The 23,077-nt window shown below is 34.3% G+C and overlaps 1 protein-coding gene across 2 annotated transcripts in view; it reads left to right on the top strand.

Moving 5' to 3' along the window:
- The window catches only part of UBE2E2 (ubiquitin conjugating enzyme E2 E2), a 301,893-nt gene that overhangs the window by 16,595 nt on the left and 262,221 nt on the right, over positions 1-23,077 (top strand). For both annotated transcript variants that reach the window (XM_079114334.1, XM_079114335.1), the window contains exon 3: positions 1,679-1,729. In XM_079114334.1, the coding sequence (XP_078970460.1) occupies positions 1,679-1,729 (51 nt within the window). The remainder of the gene's footprint in view (positions 1-1,678; positions 1,730-23,077) is intronic.

Here is a 23,077-nt window from a genome sequence, read left to right as displayed (position 1 = left end):
TGTCTTATACTTTTGTGAAATTCATAAATGGTGTTCTGTGGTCTCAGATCTTTGAGACTTCTGTCTTTTAATTATGGGCTATATGTACTTGTATGTATGTAAGCACATCATAGAATCTATATTAAAAGGAAATTAAATAGTGTGTTAAAGATAAAAGAGATCATGGAGTTTAGTCTTTTTATTTTATAGGACAGAAAACTGAGACACAGAGAGTAGGTGTTAGTAGTTTTAGTAGGCTTTTTTTTTTTTTTTTTTTTTGTATTAGGGACTGAACTCAGGGGGTGCTTAACCACTGAGCAACTTCCCCAGCCCTTTCTATTTCTTATTTTTGATTCAGGGTCTTGCTTAAGTTGCTTAGGGCCTCACTAAGTTGCTGAGGTTGTCTTTGAACTTGTCATTCTCCTGCCCCAACCTCCTGAGTCACTGGGATTACAGGTGTGCACCACCGTGCCTGGCACTGTTAGTAGTATATTTGCTCATGGACTCCATTAATGGTATACTAGAATTAAGATGAAAGTTGTTTGGCTTTTAGTTTATTGTTCTTGCTCTCATTAATACTGCCTCCCTAACTTTGAATCACATGGTTTAGAGAGATGAATTTTATAAGTAATTATGTATCAAGCAGTTTCTTTAGGAAGTTGGTAACAGTCCTACTGGAGGAGTTCCATTTATTCTAGTAGTTCTGTTTGTTATCTTAAAAAAAGGTAAAGAATGATTTGAGTGTAATTGTTTTTGTTCAGATCCTCTCTTTAAGGTTCTTTAGTCAACTATTATTCATGTACTATCACAATAATTACCCAACAACAGGCATCCAGCTGTTAATCTCATATTTAAAAACCAAGGCAAAAGAAAGAAATGCTTTTGAGATTTTTAAAAAATTGATTTAACAAAGTCTGTTTAATAAGGCATGAATGATAGGTGAGATTGTTAAGTGTAGTCTTAGAAAATAGTGTTGCACTGTTAGCCTTTGTATACGTTAGATCAGTTAAAAATCAAAGTAGAAAGTAATACTTGAAGAGGTTAGGGTTGTAGCTCAGCGGTTAGCATGCGTGAGGCCCTGGGTTGAACCCCCAGCACTGTCCTCCTCTATCAAAAAGGAAGGAAAAAACAGATTATTCATGTAATATCAGGATAGTTCTAACAGAAGGAATGGTGTCAAACTTCAAAGCCCCAACCTGCTATAATTTAGAAGCTTCAGGAAGAAATAGTTATGTGTCTTGGTAGAAATTTTAGATGTTGTAGTGAAATCCTGATATTCTTTTCTTTGTCATTTGATTGGATCATTCGGGATTCTCGAATTCAACCTAATACGATTAGCTTCCCATCCTATGTAGAGACTTCTCATACAAATGGGAAGTTAGAATGACTCATAAATAGTGTAACAAATGTTTCCAATATAAACTGAAAATTTTGGTTCATGCTGTTAAATGGTGTGATGAAGTGTTGGTTCCAAGAGCTATAAGCAGTGATAGTGGCCAATCTCATTACCCTTTGTAGATATATCCTCAAAACTGGCAGAAATTACTACTTTGTTATTGTATCTGATGTTTTAGACATTATTTCAAGTTAAAAACATGCAAAAGGAAAATAGTACTCTTGAAACATAGTATTTTAATTAAATAGATTGATATTAAGATGAAAACATTTTAGCATAACTTACTTTGTCTTTATTTTAAAGAATTCAGAAGGAACTTGCGGAAATTACATTGGACCCTCCTCCCAATTGTAGGTAAGTACTTTGTGATTTTTATTTACTTGTATCTTTTGCAAAAGGTACATTTGAACTGTTGGTCTGATGTGTAATTGTTGTAATCTAATGAGTAAAAGCATCATTGTGGCTTGGACTTCAATGATTGTGGAAGACAGTGGTGGTAATTGTTTCTGTGCAGAAATAGAATATTCAACAAACATGTTTGCATTGGCACATGGAGTTGCCAAAAGTTGTGTAATACAATGAGATAGTGAAATTACAGGGTAACTAATAAAATTATCTTGGTGGAAGAGGTGTTAGGGTCTCAAATGACTTCTTTTTTTTTTTTTTTTTTGCGGTGCTGGGGATTTGAACTCAGGGCCTTGTGTTTGCGAGGCAAGCACTCTACCAACTGAGCTATATCCCCAGCCCCTCAAATGATTTCTTAAATGATAAAACAATAGTATAGATAAAATCTGTGCTGTTTTATAATTATTCAGTTGTATTGATGGAAATTGACTTTTAAAAATGCAGGAACATGGAAGTTATATTCCATATATGTGAAAATGCATTCTGCTGTCATGTATAACTAAAAAAGAACAAATAAAAAAATTAAAAATAATGCAGGAATATTAAACAGTGGTTTTTCTGGTTTACATTATTTCTTTCGGTCACCTGTGTTGGTGGAGTATGAGTGGGTGATTTGAGGCAATGATGTTAAATATAAAACACTCTTTCCCTTCATGATGGCATATCCCCAATTTTCTGGTCATTGTTTACTTAGAGGAAATAAAAGGGCTTTCTGGAAATGATTAATGCTATACAGTAACATAGAAGAGAGGATGAATATAAACAACCTTATACTATGGTACATAGAAGAGAGGAGAAATATATACTGCCTAATACTATATCCTGAGTCTGGTGTAATAGTTGAAGAATGGTGGTTTGTCTATTTAAAGGCATTTATTTCTGTTTTGATATGAGGTCAGTGTTGGAACCAGGTCAACAGAGTTTTTATAGTTTAAATTGTTAGTCTTATGCATTAAAGGTGAGAAGGTAGATAAAATGAAAATGTTTCTAACATTCAATGTAGGTAGAATTTATTTGGTATGATTTATTTTACGTGTGTGCGTGTGCGCACATGCGTGTATATACACATGTGTGTGTGTGTATATATATATATGCACACATATATACATATATATTTAGTTGTAGGTGGACACAATACCTTTATTTTATTTTATTTATTTTTATGTGATGTTGAGGATCGAACCCAGTGCCTCACATATGCTAGGCAAGCACTCTACCACTGAGCTACAGCCAGCCCTATTTTGGTATGATTTCTGATTTTACTGATTTTTTTTGTTTGTGTGAAAACAAAGGTACCAACTAAATGTATTCTTTTTATTTTTTTTTTGCGATGCTGGGGATTGAACCCAGGGCCTTGTGCTTGCAAGGCAAGCACTCTACCAACTGAGCTATATTGCCAGCCCTAAATGTATTAAAGTGGAAATTTGCAGATGGTTATGTTGATAAATGTCTAGTTGACAACAAAATAGTTGTCAACAAAAATTCTAATAAGGCTTATTTTGTTTGTAATGAATCTAACATGATTCTTTACATGAGAGTCATGTACAGTATATAAACTTCAGTAATGTTCAGAGAGTGTTTGACTCAAAACAAATAGCTGGATGCATTAGTACACACCTATAATCCTAGCAGGTTGGGAGACTGAGACAGGAGGATCACAGGTTCAAAACAAGCCTCAGCAACTCAAAATTAAAATAGAAAGGACTTGGAGATGTAGCTCCGTTGGAAAGTGGCCTGGGTGCGATCTTTAGTTTAAAAAAAGGTAGTAGTAGTAGTAGTAGTAAGACCATTTAAGATTTTTTTTTTTTTTTTTTTTTTTTGAGTACACCATCACTGCTATTTCAGATGGCAGATCATTGTTTTTAGCTTTTGGTGACCAATTCACAAGTGGACTGATTGTGGAGAGACTCCAGTTTGGATTTTTTTTTTTTATTATACCAGTTTCTTAAGATACTATTGTTTTTAATGGTGGGAATCTTGTTTTTTAAAGAATGAACTGTATTATATCAAATTGTTCTAACTTTATGTTATAAACAACTAAATTGTTACATGTGTGAACTTATTTGTATACTACTTTGTTTGAATTTTGAAAATAGATTATTGACCAAAAAAAGAGACTATTTTAAGGAGTTTATTTAAAGCTCATTTTTGATAAATGTAATCCATATATCGTGTGATGTAGACTGTAACTGTTCTTAAATATTTTATCTTCTAATATATTGGGTAGTATTTAGTTTGTTTTAGTTTTACTTGTTACATATAATAATTTAACTTTATTTAAGTGTATATTGTAAGCATGCATGAAAGCTTAAGAGACCGAGGAAAGAATTACATATTGGTTATTTAAATAAATAAATAAATGGTTGAACCACAGTCCTATTTAGTGTAAAAAAGAAAAATTTAACCATAGTGTCATCTGATATTTGGAGATTTACATTTAGTTGAAAATGCTATTACTGGTTCATATGTGAGGTTTTTAATAAAACAAAATACATAAAATAGCTTTTGATTTTTAAATGTAGAAGTTACATATAATAAACCCCTCAGACAATTTAGGAAAGATACCTACTTTGGTTAATTTCTAGTTTAAGGGAATTTGTAAGGAAATCCTCATGTGGTCTGAGGATTTGGATAGCTAATAACATTGCTTTAGAAGCTAGATCTGTCTGCAGTGGTTTTTGCTCCTTTTATTGATTTCAAAAATAGTTGCTTGGACTGGTTCAGGTGGAGAAAAAGATCCTGTACCTTTTTGTGTGCTCCTTTTGGCAAGCATAGGGTCCCTCTGCTGTGGCTGATTGGTAGGTGATGATTAGTTGTACATTTCTTGTGTGTTTGGCTTCTTAATATAGATAGTTTAGTGTGCTTGTTAAGTGGATTATTATGGTTGTTGGATTGTTTGGTGTCAAATATTTATTTGTGGCTCAGTAAATCTGCCCATTTATATTTCAATGAAAATGTGATTACTATTTTCAGAAAGAGAAGTTAGAGCATAATTTTTGTTTGGTTTATTTTTGAAAAAGATTGACAGTGTTGTGTGGTTGATTTTTAAAGTTCTGTGTTGTCTTTAGGTATTTCCTAGTAACTGTAATGAATTAATTTACAAAAATATAGCAAATTAAAGCTATCTGCCTAACAGGAGTCAGAGTTACTTAATTCGTAACTGATATCTGATTTTAGAAGAAATCATTTGCTTAGTACTATCTTTGTGTAACTCCTCTCCCAGCACACTTACCTCTGAAAACCCTGCCTTTTGGTTCTGTAGTTTTAGTCTGCTATCACAGTAAAAGAATATTTGTGAGGGAACAGCTGTGCGGTTACTTGTTTAGGCAGAAAGCAGAGGATTTTAGCTGTTTATTGACTGAGTATGTATGGGTGTATGTCATATTCCACTCAGTGTGATTTATCTAGTTTTCTGGAACCTTAAAGAGTGCAACCTAATTCTGTGTGTGTGTCAGGTTAGAGATGAGACCTCTGAATTTTGATGCATCTCTTAGGTGTTACCTAGTTAAGGAATTCTTGGAATCATATGAGGGAATTAGCATGTGTTTAAGAATTGTGCAAGTACGTTGTATGAATATGTTAGAAATATAAAGTATCCCTGAATTGCATCATTCCATATAGATAGTTATGTGTATATAAGGCTTTTTCGGAGGAAGTTGCTACAGTATTGGTTGAATTTATTTTTAGGTGTTTGAATAAACCATAATTTTATTTTACTTTATTTTGGGGGCTGGGTATCTTCTAGGGTTTTGCAGGCTAAGCATGCATTCAACCACTGAGTGACACTTCTAACCCTTCTAAATATTATTTTAAAAGAGGACAAATGATTTAATAGGTTGAATTATTTCTTCTTAAAATAAATATATGATTCTGCATCTTTTAGTTTTCCTACTTTGTTGTTCTTAAATGAGGTAAAAATGTAATATGGTTTTGTTTTTGAAACTGAATTAGTCTTTATCAATAATTCATTTTTGTGGTAATTGTTTAAGGAATACATGTTTAAAAGCAATTAAAACTTTATATATATATGTATGTGTGTGTATATATATATATATATATTTTTTTTTTTTTTTTTTTTGGTGGTACCGGGGATTGAACCTAGGGTTTGGACATGCTAAGCAAGTGCTCAACCACTGAACTACTTTCCCAGCCCTTTTAGAAAATTTTATTCTGAGACAGGCTCTTAGAAAATTTTATTTTGAGACAGGCTCTCACTAAATTGTCTGACTGACTTTGAAATTGAAATTCCTCTGCCTCAGCCTCCCAGGTAGCTGGGATTACAGATGTGCAGTGCAGTTGCCAGCTAAAATTTTAGGATATATTTAAGGAAAAATATTTCTGCTCATAAAATCAGTCTATAGTGTCATAGGTATAGAAAAATACATATTATTTGAGTGAAATTTGATATATGCTGAGAGTATTTCCTACAAAGAGTTGAATATATTTTGCTTGGCCTCAACTATTGTGTTGGATATCATAAATGATCCATGACATTTGCAGGATCTCTATCCTGAGGTCTCTGAAGATCCATAAATATTTTCATATGACCAGTTGAGTTGGTTATAATTGCTCACTACCCCACTGCCTTGCATACCAGCTTTGCTTGATGAAATAGAGCTATTCTTTCACAGATCTAATGGCTAGAATCACACTGTCCTTTATAAATTACTGCAAGTTGACAATTATTCATAATTTGTCAAAAGCTAAGACCTTAAATCTGTGAATGCCAGTGTTTATATTTCTTGTTACTAATGGAGAACGGATAACAACAAGAAAATTTCCAAATTAAAATTAAATGTTTGTCACCTAAAGGATAACTTGCTCCTCTGTATTACAAAGAAATTAAATTCAAATTGTCATGATCTGTTACTGCTGAAGTTTGTACTAGTTTATGAGCATTGGAATGACAAAGAATCTTTGTTACTTTTTGAAAGGTAAAATGAATCATTTGGATTTTGAGTTTTAGTTTGGTAATTGTACAAGAAAAAGGAGGAAGTAAACCAAAAAAGAAGTGGTAGAGGTAATTCAAGTATACTAGCAAATTTGCACATTTTTTTTGTACATTTAATTTTTGTTTCAAGAATCTGTTCATTGTACACTGACTCTAATTTTTTTAAAAAGTTTTATTGAAATATAAAGTGTAAAATTTGCTTATTCTTTTAGGTTTTTAAAATATTCACTGAGTTGTATAAATCACAATAGATTTTCTAACATTTTGTTTACCCACAAAAGATAACACCATGCCTTTTAGCAGTTACCTTTTCCTCAACTCTTCCATCCCATGACTAAGGCAACATTCTGTTTTGTGTTTCTATGAATTTACCTTATCTGAATATTTTGCATAAATGGAATCATACAAAAAATTTTCTTGGGTGAGGTTAACTGGTTTCTTGTATAAAGCATGTTTTCATTGTAGCACATTGCAGCATGTATCTGTATTATTCTTTTGTGTGCCCAAAGAATATTCAGTTTTTATGGATATTCCACATTTACGCATCCACTTATCACTTGATGGACATTTTGGTTGTTTTCACGTAGGGGCTGTTATGATAAATGCTCTTATGAAAATTTTTGTACAAATTTTTTTGGTAGGCATGTATTTTCATTTTTCTTGGGTATATGCCTAAGAGTAGACTTACTGGGTTATACAGTGTGTCTGTAGTTAGTTAGCCTTTGGGGGAACTGCCAGAATGTATTCCCTATTGACTGCACCCTTTTATTTTCCTATCATTAGGGTTCTGATTTTTCCACAATGTTGACAGCACTTACTGTTATCCCTCTTTTTGATGATAGTCATCCAAGAAGGCATGAAGTGGTATTTCATTGTGGTTTTGATTTGTCTTACCCTGATGGATAATGATGAGCATCTTTTCAGGTGCTTATCTGCTGTTAGTATATTTTATTTGGAACACTGTTTATTCATATCCTTTGCCCAATTTTGAAATTTGTTTTGTATTTTTTTTTTTCCAGTACCAGGGATTAAACCCAGTGTCTCATGTATCCTAGGCAAATGCTCTGCTACTGAGCTACATCTCTAATTTTTCTTTTTTAAAAAATTTTGTTTTGAAACAGGATCTCACTAAGTTGCCCAGGCTCCCCCATAAACCTGTGATCCTCCTCCCTTAGCCTCTGGAATAACTGTGATTATAGTTGTGTGCCACTATGTCCAGTTGCATTTGACAGTGGGTTTTTTTTTTTTTTTTTGTGATCTTATCTCTTTTGGGACGGGAGATCAAACCCTGAGCTTTGCAAATGCCAGGCAAACACTTGGCGGCTGAACTACATCCCAGTCCCATTTGACAGTTCTTAACTTGCTCTTTGTGAATGTCTGCACTTTACTGCCAGATTAGTTTCCCTGTTACTCAGCCTGATTCTATGTCACATTTTCTTACAATTCAATTTAGTATTCATTGAGGGCTTAATGGTAGATCTGTGCTAAGCCAAGTGTAGACATCCAGATGTGACACCTAGTTCTGAAGACCTGGTTATAATTAAAATAAGACATAAAGATGATTAGAGAACCATGTGAATAGGACATGTTGTAAATGAGAATGAGGTAGATTTTGGTAATTCATGAATACTGAGAAACCAATGAAAGAAAACGTTTTTGAGGAAGGCTAGGCTTTGAAGAATGGGTAGGACTTAGAAAGGCAGGAAGAAGAAAGGATGGCTTTAAGTAAGAGAAAGAAAAGAGTGCAAGCAGAAACATGAAGGGGGAGAATTTAGTATAGTTACTCTTGGAACAGTGATGTCAGCAGTTTGGTCTCCTTTCCATGTAGGAGGTAGATTTGTTAAGTGTTGTCTAGGAAAGGTGTTAAAATTACCAATTGCTATTGTTTGAGATTTAAATATTGAGTAGAAGAAAATGGAATTGTTTTGATAAAAATTGTCATAGGAATTAGTTTCATAATTTATGATACGGAGTGGAGAAGGGAAGTTAAAGAGAAGATATAATGAGTTAGAGGATAGACTAAGAAAACTGATGCATGAATATAATTTACATGTTCTGATAGAGGACCTGATGTGATTCTAGAAATGAAAGAGAGAGGGGAAAAAAAGCAGAGGAAATGGGAGATGTTTTTGAATTGGCAGCTTGTTTATGGTATGATTTTGTGAGACAGTTAACGATGTGAAGAATGATTGTAATGAGTTTTCTATTCGTAGACTAGGAGAATGGTGGTACTATTGACAGAAACCCATTTGTCTTTGTAGCCTCTGCAGATTGTCCTTTAGTTTGACTACCCAGAAGCCTGCTCCACAATTTTAGTAATTAGTGACATTTTGATAGAAACCTTAACCCTCTGATTGTTGCATTTTATTTTTCTACTCCCTTTCCTCTTATATCTGTTATCTTTATTTTATACTATGATACTACATACATTTTTGTAAGCCAACTTAAGAATTTGGGGGGGGCAAGGCATATAATTAGTAAATATGTGGTGTGAATAACTAAAAGTTATGTGAATGTGGTTAGCAAAATGCTGGCATATTTCTTGCTGAGAAATCATTAACATGATGAAGTTTAAGTATACATTGAAGGCCTGTGTTATATAGGGTGCTGAATTATTCATATCTATCCTTTAATATAGGCGATCAAGGAATAGTTTTTATTCACTTATATAAGATCTTGACTCAGTTGCTGTAGTGTTGAGTCATTTTACAAAGACTTCAGGAAAAGAAAAAACTCTTTAAATAATGAAGATGTACTAGGTGATTAGATAGAAAAATTAACAAAGTTGGTTGGAATAGACTTGCAGCTGACAGACCCGCGGAGTTGCGTTATGTGTACTCTGTGGTAAAGAATGAGAAATCATGGTTTTGCCCTGTCTTCTGTTTGCTGTTTAGAATTTCAGTAGTTTCAATCTTGTTTATATCCTCATTTCTGTAGTTTATTTTATGAATTTTAAACTGATTACCTTCATAACTGCCAAAAGCATATATGGCTTTATTTTTGTATTTACCTCGAAGCTGGTTTTTCACTCAGAGTACTGCCAACATAGAGTCTTAAAGGTCTGTCTAGCTACCTTCTTATTGCAGAGGGGGAACTTTATTTGTCATTGCTTTACTTCAAAAATAAAATAAATAACTGGACAATTTTCTTTCTTATTTTAAAGTGTTATTTTAAATTTGCCTTCAGTCATTGACTTAAAAATATTTATTTGCTAATAAAAGAAAATGTTGAATGAAAAAGTGAATTTAGTGCCCATTACTTGTGGTCTTTTAATATTGTATTTCCTTTGTTCTATACTTTGCTGTTTTCAGAACAATACAGGATTGTGCCTGAAAAACATATATTAAGTAATCACACTGGGATTATATTTTATAATAGCTACAGAACATTTTTTAATTTAGTGTGCTTACACTTACAGTTGATTATTATTATTTCAAATTTATTACCCGAGCACTTCAGATAGAAAGTGTCACATCACTAACTTGTAAAATTTTAACTCCCATGGCTCTTTATCTTTGAAGCTATCGAGAAAACAGTATTCTATTATTTCTTTACAGTGATTATTACATTCACTGATTTAAATTTTTTATCAACTAAGCATTATTGCAAATGACAGGTAAAACCTATTGTTAGTATATTGAGAAAAATGAAAATTCTGATTTTTGCATTTATGATTCAAAATTTGCCTTGTGGACTTTTCTCCCTGCTTATGGTACCAGGGGTTGATCCCAGGGACATTCTACCATGGAACTACATTTCTTGGCGTTTTTATTTTTAGGCAGAGTCTTGCTAGTTGCCAGACATTTTTTTTCCCTGTCTCCCTCTTTTTTTAATGTTCATTTAGAACTGACAGATGGCTTAATGGGATGCTTTTAAAAGTCTAAGTCTGTATTTGCGTAGAAACAACATATTATTCTAAAGTGTATAATAGAATTAGATAAAACCATAAGCTAAAATTCACTTTCTATTCCAGTACACAGCAGGTAGATTCATTGTGTATACTCATCTATATGAAAGATGAAGTCAGGTAATTTTTTGAAATGACCAAAAGGAGAGGCAGAGCCCTCATCTCAGAACCAAGGTTTGTCTCAATATTTGCTGTTTCCTCTGCCTAGATTCTATTGCTCTTTACCCAACACCCCACTGCGGTCTAGTCTCCTGATGCTTCATCGTTCAGCCATTTTATCTATTTCACTCACTCGGTGGGAGTACTTTCTTTTTTCTCATATTTCAAATGTAGCATTTAGTTTTTATTCAATATGAATGAATAAATGTAATTATAGTTGGGGAGCTAAAAACTGTTGTGTGCTCCCAGTGTTTGAGGCAGTGTGCTAAGTGATTTATCAGTATATTCTAATTAAATCTTCATGATTATCCATTGAGGTATATACTAGTTTTAGACAAGATTTCAGGGCTGGGAAGACAAACTTAGAGAGGTTGAGTAATTTGCCTCAAGGTCACAAATCAGTTAGTGGTAGAACTAGGAATTCAGCCCTTTTGTTTCTGACTAGTGTTCTGAGGCCTTGCTGTACTGTTTCCATTTGTAAAATAGATTTAGGTACAAAGTACCCCTGTTCTAGAAGAACTTTCTCACATGATACAAGTGTTCTGTATCTATATCGTTCAGTACAGTAGCCACTAGCCATATATAGTTGTTGAGTACTTGAAAAGTGGCTAGTCCAACAGGTAACTGAGTTTTTAATTGATTAAAATTTAAATATGTGACTAGTAACTATTGTATAGCACAGCTCTAGAAAAGTAACTTTGTAAGCTTAAACTTAGGTTTATATTTAAATATTTGGTAAGAGTAAACTGTCTGGTTATTTGATCTTATTTTTTTTTTCCTATTTTGGTGGGGTATGTGTTCTGGGGATTGAACCCAGGACTGTGTATATGCACTGTACCACTGAGGTATAACCTCAGTCCTTCCTTGATCTTTTTTGATAGTGCTTTTAGTTACGTGTGTATTCTACATAAAATCACATACTACCTGACCGTTTTGTCTCCCTCCACCCCTCCACTATTGAGCATTATATTAGTTTCTTTTTAAAAATTTGTTTGGCAGTGCTGGGGGTTGAACCCAGGCCCTCATGTGTGCTAGGCAGCTGCTCTACCACTGAGCTACATCCCCAACCCTTCCAGCCCTTCCATCCAGTGTTATATTTAAGAGTTAGGGCTTGAATACTCTTAGAGCATCAAGCTATGTTTTATATTTCGGAGACTATTAATTAAGCAAACAAACTTTATTAATACTATTAAGTATTAATTAGCTAAATATTTTAAAATTTTAACTTTTTTTGGGGGGGGGGACATAAGTGACCCAGGAACCAAGAAATCTTAGGATTAAAAGAAACTCAAATTTTTAGAGATTTAAAAATGACAGAAAACACTAAAGAAATCACCACTGCTCTTTATATATGCCTGCAGATTGTCTCTTTGATTTATGATTTTAATGATTAAGAGACATTTATTTTGGAACTTTTGTCCAATCTTAGAAAAAGATGACTCATGTCTGTAGGCAAAGATAAAATTCTGTGGCCGAAATTCTCACAGCAGAAAGATCTGAGACCTGCATGTAAGTGGTGAACTGGAAGAAGGTGAGAGATTGATCTGCACATACTGAAGGGAAGTCTGTCCAAAGCTAGGGCCAAGTTTCTGAAAAGTGGCATAACTGTTGATTGCTTTGAGCAATTGACATTTTGATGTAAGGTTTACATTAGGAAGCCAGTAGAGTATGTACTGTCTTTGAGGATCTGCAAGAGAAGTACTACATTTGCCTGAGTCTGCAGAGGCAGGTGGGAGATGGTCTGTGTCATGGTTTGGATATAGAATATCCCCCAAAATCTTATGTGCTCAGAAGTGGGCTTTTTGAAAGTAATTTGATTATGAGGGCTCTGACCTTATTGATCGCTTAATCCATTGATGACTAAATAAGTCTACTAGGAGGTGGGACCTCATTGGAGGACCTAGAGGTATACCCTGGAAGGTTTATCTTCTCTCTGGGTACTTCTCTCTTTGCTTCCTGGCTGCCATGGGCTGAGCATCTTGCTTTCTTCTGCCATGCCCTTCCAACTGTGGTGGTCTCAGTTTTAAAAACTCTGGCCCAAAGAATAGGAGCCGATTGACCTTATACTCAAACTTCTGAAACCATAAGCCAAAATAAATCTTTCCTCCTCTTAAATTGTTCTTTTCATGTATTTTGTTACAGTGATGAAAAACTGACTAACACAGTCTAGAATAATAATGAGTGGGAAAGTAGAATTGTAGGGGTTTGAAAGTCAGGCCCCCAGACTAAGGAAGGGCAGGACTGGATAGGAGTAATTTTATTTCTTTCTGAGGTAACTGTCATATTCTCTAGCTTAATGATAAAAGACTTGCCTTTTTAACCAAACCCTTATTATGCATCACTTCAGTAAAGACCCTACAATGGTCTGGTTCATAATTGATATTAAACAGTATATGGTCTCACTTTACAAACAGTTGGTACTTGAAGTGGGGGGAAAGAGGAAAATTTTATATTTTAAGAGGGGGCAAACAAAGGGATTGAATTTACTATTCTGTTGTATTGATATAAAATCCTTTAGAAATTTTTAGAGTTTGTATAATATTTTTGATGATTTCTTAATACATTGAATAAAATCTTGTACATTTACTCTAAATTCTAGTGGTTATAGGGCACTTCTGGGACTATCCAAATAACTTGGACTAGCTCCAAATGACTTTAGTTATTACATTACCAAAAGAGCCTCATTATAAGTTAGCTTTGCCTACACAGTAAAATGGACCCCAAAGACAATATTACAAGTACCCGGCAATGTTTAGGTAGCAGACTTACTCTGTTCTTGATTATCTGCATTAGTAGGAAATTAATAATTTACTGTGTAGTATATGTGAAAATGAGTAGTATTTAAACTGCTACATTTTATGGAATATCAACCCCAGATGGTATTCTGAATGTATTATAATGGACAGAGGGCTTTGGATACTAAATTTAGAGTTTAAGTGGTTTCTATTAAATATGTCAATATAGGTGTTAGAAAACATTTAATAAATATTTATCAAGATTATCATATAGTAGTTATCTAAAATTGTTTCTTTTGCCTTCCTCAAATTATACATGGCCAGATATATCCAACTTTCAAGAGGGGAAAAACTGTTTAATAGTTCTTCCAGATTTTGAGCTTTTTGTGGTGTGAGTTTGGGGTTTGCTGACAGAATCTGTGAATAGAGAAATAGAGTTGTACATAGTTTCAGATTTCATTGTTCTCCATGCTTAAAATATTCTTTCATTCCCCATGTTGACATCATTTTAAGTGAGGTGTTTGGAGTAGGTCATGACCAAATTGATTATAGCTTTGTAATCAGCAGGTTTGGGACTACTTAATATGGAATTTGGAGATTTCGGTAAATCTGGTTGAGCAGATTTTCAGTCTTCTGTGTAAAAGGTAGTGAGAAATGAATGTTCGCTTGGATACACATTTGTTCAGTTGGACACATTTGTTCAAATTCCTCCAGTGACCTTCAGTCTTTCAGTGGTTAGCACCATTAGCTGGGAATTCAGCTGGAAAGTGACTAATCTACAAAGTAGAGCATGTATTTTAGTAAGCACACTTTTTTAGGCAAGAGATTATGTGGGCTTAACTAGATATTTATATGTTTAAGTTAACTTTATAAGTTACACCTATATTAGTACTTTTAGGATTGATGTTCTAATCTGCCGGAGGCGTGGGAAGGAGGGGAGTCTTTTGCCTTACTGATCCCTAGGGCCTTAGGTTAAGTATGGTTTTCTAAGCACTAATTAGAATTAAGGTAGAATGGAGTATAAGTTGTTTTTTTTTTTTTTTTTTTTTGTCATATTAAGATAAAAATAGATTCCATGTTTGACAAAGTAGTTGGTCTGAAATTAATAGGAAAACCTGTGGATAGGCTCAGAATGGTATTGGGGGCCTGGGAAATAGCAAAATAAAAGTATATTCTTGAAAACAGTGTGTAAGATATTGGTGTGTTGAGAAAACAACTGTCTATGCTCCTAGGTAAAATGAATGAAAAGATAAATGAAATAAGATATATTTTGAGAATGATACTCATTTACCATTAAACAAATGTTTTTAAAGGCCTAATATCTGATCCTCACTAAGTTTAGATAATAGGGATGCAGTTGTGAACAAGACAAAAGGGATCTCCAGCCTTTGTGGACCTTGTGTTTCCGCTGTGAAGGCAGATTGGAAATTGTTTCACAATGAAACAAAAAATTGTCTTTATGAGGAAGAGGATAAGTAAACAGAAATAATAATTGCTAAGAAGAAAACAAATAAGGGATGAGGTTTAGAATGGGGATTTAGTTTTAGTTTACGTTGGGAAGCGGTTGTTTTCTTTCTTTTTTTTTTTTTTTTTTTCTTCCCTTTCCTTTTGGTACCAGAGATTGAACCCAGGGGCACTTTACCACTAAAATATATCCTCAGTCCTTTTTGTTTTTATTTTTTTTAAATTTTGAGACAGGATCTGGCTAAGTTGCTTAGGGCCTTACTAAGTTTTTGAGGCTGGTGTTGAATATGGGATCCTCCTGCCTCAGCCTCCCAAGTCTCTGGAATTATAGGCATGGAACACCAGGCCAGTCTTGGGAAGGTTTTTCTAAGGAGGTGGCATCTTAACTGAGAACTAATAAAGGTGTAGAGGACTGTTGACATAACAAGCTGTATGTGCTGAGATTCTAAAGCAAATATAGTCGTCCCTCAGCATCTACTGGTTGGTTCCAGAACCTATACCCACCCCCATGGATACCAAAATCTACAGATGCTCAAGTATCTTACATTAAATGACATGTAACTTAGGTACATCTTCCAATATACTTTAAATTATCTCCAGATTACATATAATACCTAATACAATGTAAATAATTTTACCATATTGTTTAGGGGAAAATGGCAAGACAGTACAGACTTTTTATTTTTTAAATTTTTTTTCTGATGTCAATCTTAGGTTAGTTGACTGGATGAAGAACCCATGGGTATGGAGGGTTCAACTGTACATATTCAGGGTTCAAGGTGCTAGAAGTAGTATGGTGTGATTGAATTGAAGGAGTCTGGAGAGGAGGCAGGGAAATGCTGTGACACAAAGTTGAAAAATGAGATTAGGCCAAATTAAACACAGTTATGCTTTATGAAGATTGTTCTGGTTGCTAGAGTAGAGAGGGTGAAGTGTAAGTCTGGAAACTGATAGTCATCAGGTAAGAGAGGAAGATATTCTGGATTAGGGTGGTAGCAGAAGAGATGAAAATAGGGTTAATTTGAGGTACATTTTTTGAAAGATAATTGACAGAACTTGCTGATGGTTAGATGGCAAAATTGGGAAGGATTTTACAGAAAAGGAAGAAGTCGAGAGGTTGAATTTGAGTCTTTTGGGGAAATGGTGCCTATTTTGAGATCAGGAAGATTCATGGGGAATAAGTGGTTTTTGGTGGACAGGATCAAGAGTTGTGTTTTGAATATGTTCATTTTGAAATATCAGTGGGACTTCCACATTCAGGTGTCAAACAAGCAGTTGAATGTGAATTTAGAGCTTTTTGGAAAAGTGAACATATCAATTTGGAATTTTCATCATAAATATTTATAGGAATCGATGAACTTGTGTATGGAAAGAGTACAAAGAAGTTACTCAAAACCAAGCCAAGCTCTCTGAAACTATAATATTTAGAGATAGGTGAAGGAGAAGAATCTAACTGAGAAGACCAAAAGAGTTTGCTGTCCAGAAGATAGAAATAAAACCAAAAGTAAGGTTTCCATGAGGTTGAGAGAGAAAGGGCATACCCAGTTCTTTTGGGAATCAATCTCACAAAAGAGGTGAAAGACCTCTACAATGAGAACTACAGAACACTAAAGAAAGAAATTAAAGAAAACCTTAGAAGATGGAAAGATCTCCCATGTTCTTGGATAGGCAGAATTAATATTGTCAAAATGGCCATACTACCAAAAGTGCTATACAGATTCAGTGCAATTCCAATTAAAATCCCTATGATGTACCTTACAGAAATAGAGCAAGCAATTATGAAATTCATCTGGAAGGATAAGAAACCCAGAATAGCTAAAGCAATCCTCAGTAGAAAGAGTGAAGCAGGGGGTATTGGAATACCAGATCTTCAACTCTACTACAAAGCAATAGTAACAAAAACGGCATGGTATTGGTACCAAAATAGACAGGTAGATCAATGGTACAGAATAGAGGACATGGACACAAACCCAAATAAATACAATTTTCTCATACTAGACAAAGGTGCCAAAAATATGCAATGGAGAAAAGATAGCCTCTTCAACAAATGGTGCTGGGAAAATTGGAAAACCATATGCAACAGAATGAAATTAAACCCCTCTCTCTCACCCTGCACAAAACTCAACTCAAAATGGATTAAGGACCTCGGAATCAGACCAGAGACCCTGCAGATTATAGAAGAAAAAGTAGGTCCAAACCTTCAACTTGTCGGTTTAGGATCAGACTTCCTTAACAGGACTCCCATAGCCCAAGAAATAAAAGCAAGAATCAACAACTGGGATAGATTCAAACTAAAAAGCTTTCTCTCAGCAAAGGAAGCTATCAGTAATGTGAAGAGAGAGCCTACAGAGTGGGAGAATATCTTTGCCACTCATACTTCAGATAGAGTGCTAATTTCCAGAATCTATAAAGAACTCAAAAAACTCTACACCAAGAATACAAATAATCCAATCAACAAATGGGCTAAGGAAATGAACAGACACTTCACAGAAGAAGATGTACAAGCAATCAATAGATATATGAAAAAATGTTCAACATCTCTAGTAATAAGAGAAATGCAAATCAAAACTACCCTAAGATTCCATCTCACCCCAATTAGAATGGCGATTATCAAGAATACAAGCAACAATAGGTATTGGTGAGGATGTGGGGAAAAGGGTACACTCATACATTGCTGGTGGGGTTGCAAATTAGTGCAGCCACTCTGGAAAGCAGTGTGGAGATTCCTCAGAAAGCTTGTAATGGACCCACCATTTGACCCAGCTATCCCATTCCTTGGCTTATACCCAAAGGACTTAAAATCAGCATACTACAGAGATACAGCCACATCAATGTTCATAGCTGCTCAATTCACCATAGCCAGATTGTGGAACCAACCTGGATGCCCTTCAGTTGATGAATGGATAAAGAAACTGTGGCATATATATACAATGGAATATTACTCAGCCATGAAGAATGATAAAATTATGGCATTTGCAGGCAAATGGATGAAATTGGAGGATATCATGCTAAGTGAGATAAACCAATCTCAAAAAACTAAAGGACAAATGATCTCGCTGATAAGCAGATGAGGACATATAATGGGGGGTAGAAGGGGTTAGTGTTAGGGTTAGGGTTAGGTTTAGGGTTAGGGATAAGGAGGGTGGTAAGAATGGAGGAAGGAAGGACTGTATAGAGGGAAAAGAGGGGTGGGAGGGGGTGGGGGGAAGGGAAAAAATAACAATGAATCAAACAACATTGCCCTATGTAAATTTATGAGTTTTAATAAAAAAAAATTCATGAAATTGTCAAGCAAATAAGACAGCAGAATAAGTTTGTAATTACTCATTCTCCTCACCAGGAAAGTAAGTGTATCTGGTTGCATTGAGATTTCAAGAGTAATTTCTTGTGTGATTTTTTCCCAAGATTATCTGTATTACCTATTCAACCAGGGTCCGTAATCGGACTCAGGAGGGAAGGCATTCCCCTTGGGATGCAGGATTCTGCCCGTGTAAATGTTGCCCAGTCAGGCCCCCCAGGGCTTAGGAAAACTCGGAGTTACTTTTTTTTTCTTTTTTCTTTTTAATGGACTGTGCACAAGTGGTTGTATATGTGTCATTTGTAGTTTTTCTCTTAATTTAATTTGTTTCTTACTAGAAAATAGATTGTTGCTGGTATAAACTGAGAATGTCAGTTCATATACATCTAGCTCCTATTTCTTAAGTGTGGTCTGCATTCATTTTTGCCATTGAGAAAGAATTGTCAGGAATGTCACATTTGGAGAACAGCAAAGGCCTTCCTCAGAGTTGGAGTTGGTGTACGTGTGCTCTTCAGCATTTCCTGTGGATGTGTGGACTGCCTATCACCACTCTGTGTCTTGTGCATGAAGCCGGATAGGAGTTGCAGAGAGAGCCTTTCTTCACACATGCGCACAAGCATGGCCTTTCCTCTGTCTCTTCCATTTAAAACCTGTCTCAGATATCACAATCATTCTATAATTTCATCTGCTTTCAGTGCATCCACTGCACTTGTTCCTTTCAGTTAGAGGCAGTATTACACAGTGGTTTTTTTTGGAGAGACTGCCTAGGTTACATGTACTGTATATAACCTCTTGGTCTAGTTACATCACTTGTCTGTGAAACCACATTGGATTGTGTGAGGATTTTTGTACATTAAAATATGTAAAGCGCTCACAATAATACTTGGTTCAGAAGGGCTTAGTAATTGTTAATTGTTGATGCTGCTGTTATTATTAAAAGACTTGCATACATCTCCTTTTTTGTTTTGTGAATTGTGAAGGCAAATGTCATTTATTATTTAGTATTTTCTTAATGTGGTATGTTGCATATAATGGTTGCTTTTATATAGTTACTCAGATAATTTCTGTGTTTTATTTTTCTCTAAAATTATAAACTTATGTATAAGTATTTTGTTACTTAAATGTGACCCTAAATTACTTGGTTGTCAGTATGTTTGGATTAAGGTTCTATGTCTTTGTATGTGGAAGTATTTTCAGGTGGGCTGATATTAGTAAAAAGAAGATGATTAAAAAATTTATTAGGTTACATTTATTATTTTATCATCAAATTAACTCATTAGTTTTTCATGTTTACAAAACTCATTAATTGGTGTTATGTTTATTATTAGCTAAAATTTTTTTCCTTAAAATGTAATCTTGTTTTTTACATTAATTATACTCAGTATGAGGTCCTTTGCATCATAGATACGTGAATCATACAAGCCTTATGTCTTTTAGCAGGACCTACCACCATTAATAGTTGCAGAAAATAGTTTTTGAAAGGTATAAGCTCCTACCCAAACCAAAAAAGTATTCTGTACAATGCATTTGTAAACAGGGTCTTCAGTACATTTGGTATTATTAGTTAAGAAGATGAACTTTACTTTTTTTTTTTTTTTGGTGCTGGGAATTGAACCCAGGGGTGCTTTAATGCTGAGTCACATCCCCAGCTCTTTTTTATTTTTTAATGTAATGAGACAGGGTCTCATTAAATTGCCAAGGCCGACCTCAAACTTGTGATCGTCCTGCTCAGCCTCCTGAATTGCTGGAATTACAGGTGTGTGCCACTGTGCCTTACTTTAAATTTGGTTTTAAGCTCATGGGGGGAAAAAGAGTAAACAAATTAGTTGTAGTTTTTCTAGTTTAGTTTTTCTTTTTTTGATAATATCATCTCAACAACATAAATATATTCAGTTTTCATGGATAGCTTGGTATTCTAATCAGTCCATCCTTGTGCTCAGTGTAGTGGAGACATAGAAAGGAGGTGGGAAGCAGATGGGTCTTTTGGGTAAAATGTTTCAACTTTCATCCCTCCTTTAAATCACAATTCCCATTTCTGCCCAGTTTTAATTTCTTGAGGTATATTGGACTTTTGCTTCATGATGCCAACTTTTTTTTTTTTTTTTATGTGTTATAAGATATCCAGGTTAAATTTTGAAAATAGTATAGACTAGAAGAATAGGCACCTCAATAATTTTTCATTATACTTTATTCCTTAATTTTTAAGGTTAGGATATTTGGCTAAATATTAACATTTTATTAAGTGGGTTCTCTCCCCCTTTTCATTTATTCTATCAATAATTCTCTTTCCCCAATTCTACTTGTATATCTAAATTTTAACTCTTTAGTTTACCAGTTCTTATAGGGCTTAGTTTTGTTTTATCTTGTTTAAAGCTGTGCTAGTGGATTAGCTAGTTAAAAAAGAAAAAAAAAATTGTTTTCTCTTTGGTAAAGTTTAGCTAGCTGATTATTTGGTAAACAACCTCATATACTGCAATAACTCAGTAGTTCCATAGTTGATCACTATATTACAATATCATAACTGAAGTAAAGAGTAAGACCTTCTCACCCCTCGAAAAATAAAAAGGAATAAGGTCCTTAACTGAAAAATGTTAAACTTAGTGTACTGTGTTTTAGAGGGGAGGGAAATATTCATTTGATAAACAGCTAACTTGGGTATTACTTGATCATATGGCAGTGTGATCACATTAATTATTGGTACTCAGTTCTGTTTTTACCATATTATCCTTAAAAAATGATTGCTGTTTTGTTAAGAGTGAAAACCTGTCATCAAATAGTTTTGTGTCTGTGAAATATAGCAGCACTGTTTGTGCTTTTATAAATCTGCAGGGTTTACTATTTCTGTAATGAAAGTTACAAGTGAAATCTGACAGAATCTTCTGGCATTTTCCTTTCTAAGAATACATCTATTATGGGAGCAACTTAATTCCTTTTGTATTATTGAATAGTGGTTATTTAAACTTACTGAATATTTTCTCTTCTTGTATTTTCTCTTTTTGTTAACACTAATTTTTAACTGAATATTGAGTGAGGTTATCAGTTCTGTTAGAGTATCTTAGAGTCCAGTGAGGTTTTTTTTGTTTTTGTTTTTTTTTGCAGGAGACTTTTAATGATGGAGCATTACTTAGATTTGCCAAATTGAGGTTAATAATAGTGAAATTTGTTATATTGATTAGCTAGTCAAATAGAAGTTAATACTAAAGGTTTAACTTTATTGTTTCACTTTTATTTTGTTCAGCTGTCTGTAAAATAAACTCATTTAAAATTTAGCTACTGTGTATAGCTGGCGTCTCAACACTCCATTTGAGTCCTTCAAAAGTAACAGTTCCAAACCTGAACTCCTGTTTTTCCCTTAGATCTGCATCAACCCCAGTTGTTTCTTTTTCTTCCTTAGTTAATAGCAAATCTATCTTTCTAGTTAAGCCAAAAATAATACTGTCATCCTTGATTTCTTTCTTTTCTTTTTCATTCTACATTCATTTTGTTCCTACTTTCAAAAATGTATCTGGAGTCTGATACTCACTTCTCACTTCCTGTGTTGTTACTACTATGGTCCAAGTTACCTTTATTTCTTGCGTGAATTATTGCCACAGGTCTTCCTGCTTCTGTCCTTTTATATGATAGCCAGGATGATCCTTTTAAAAAGAAAGTCTGATTATTTACTCCTTGGATTCTCATTTCGATGACCTATGAAAGTGATCCGTTCCTTTTTTTTTTTTTTTTTCTGAATTGGGGTTTGAAGCCAGGACCTAAAAGCAAGCACTTTACCACACAGTTACATACCCAGCCCTATCAGGTCTCACTTTCTCTCTCTGACTTCACTTGTTCTCTTCATCACTCTGTTCCACTTGCACTATCCTCTTCCTAAGCTTCCACCTTAGGATCTCTGCATTGGCCATTTCTTCCACTTATTGCTTTTTCCAAATCACTGCACTCCTTTCTCCCTAACACTCAGTCTTTCCTTACGTGTCTTCTCAGTGACCCCTACTCTGATCACACTATCTTAGCATGCCCTATCTTTTTTACTCTGTCATCTGTTTTTATTCTGTTTCTATGGAATGTAATACCTAACATTTACACATTATTATGTGTGTTGTATATTCTCTTCTATTGGAATATGAGTGTCCTGAAGTTGCTGATAGTTTGAATAGTACCTGGAATATAGTGAGTGTTTAATAAATTGTACTTTATTGACAAATTATTGGCAATAAAACATAATTAGCTTCTCAGAGGCCTCACATTTTCCTTTCATCTCTTGCCTCAAGTATAGTGTAAAAGTTGTTTTAAGTATGATTGGATGTTATTCTTATACAAATAAAGGTCTATTGTGTGGTAGTCTGTTTCATAGAACCTTATTCTTCAGGTGAGGTGTAATAGCATCCTTTTATCTTATATTTTCTAGCATAATCATGAGCAGTCCACAACACCAAAACATATATTGAAACAGACTATTTGTTGGGTTTAGGGAAATATGTTTAAGATTATTTCTGCTATCTTTTTTTTTTTTTTTGCTTCTTACAAATCAAATGTCACAGGGATGATAGTCTTCACTATTTTACTAGAATCATGATTTATATGATCATTTTATACTGTCAACAATATGGAACACTTTGTAGATGGATATGGTTGTTACATTGAATAGTGAAGCAGTGTGTACTGCTAACTCATGAGTCATTTTCCTTTTGGTACTGGGGATTGAACCCAGAGGCGCTTAACCACTGAGCCACATTCCCAGCCCATTTTTGTATTTTATTTAGAGACAGGATCTCACTGATTTTTTTAG

This window comes from Sciurus vulgaris (assembly GCF_902686455.1).
Source record: "Sciurus vulgaris genome assembly, chromosome: 16".
NCBI lineage: Eukaryota > Metazoa > Chordata > Mammalia > Rodentia > Sciuridae > Sciurus > Sciurus vulgaris.
Note: the sequence above shows the minus strand (reverse complement) of the source record. Positions and strands in the feature narration are given on the sequence as shown.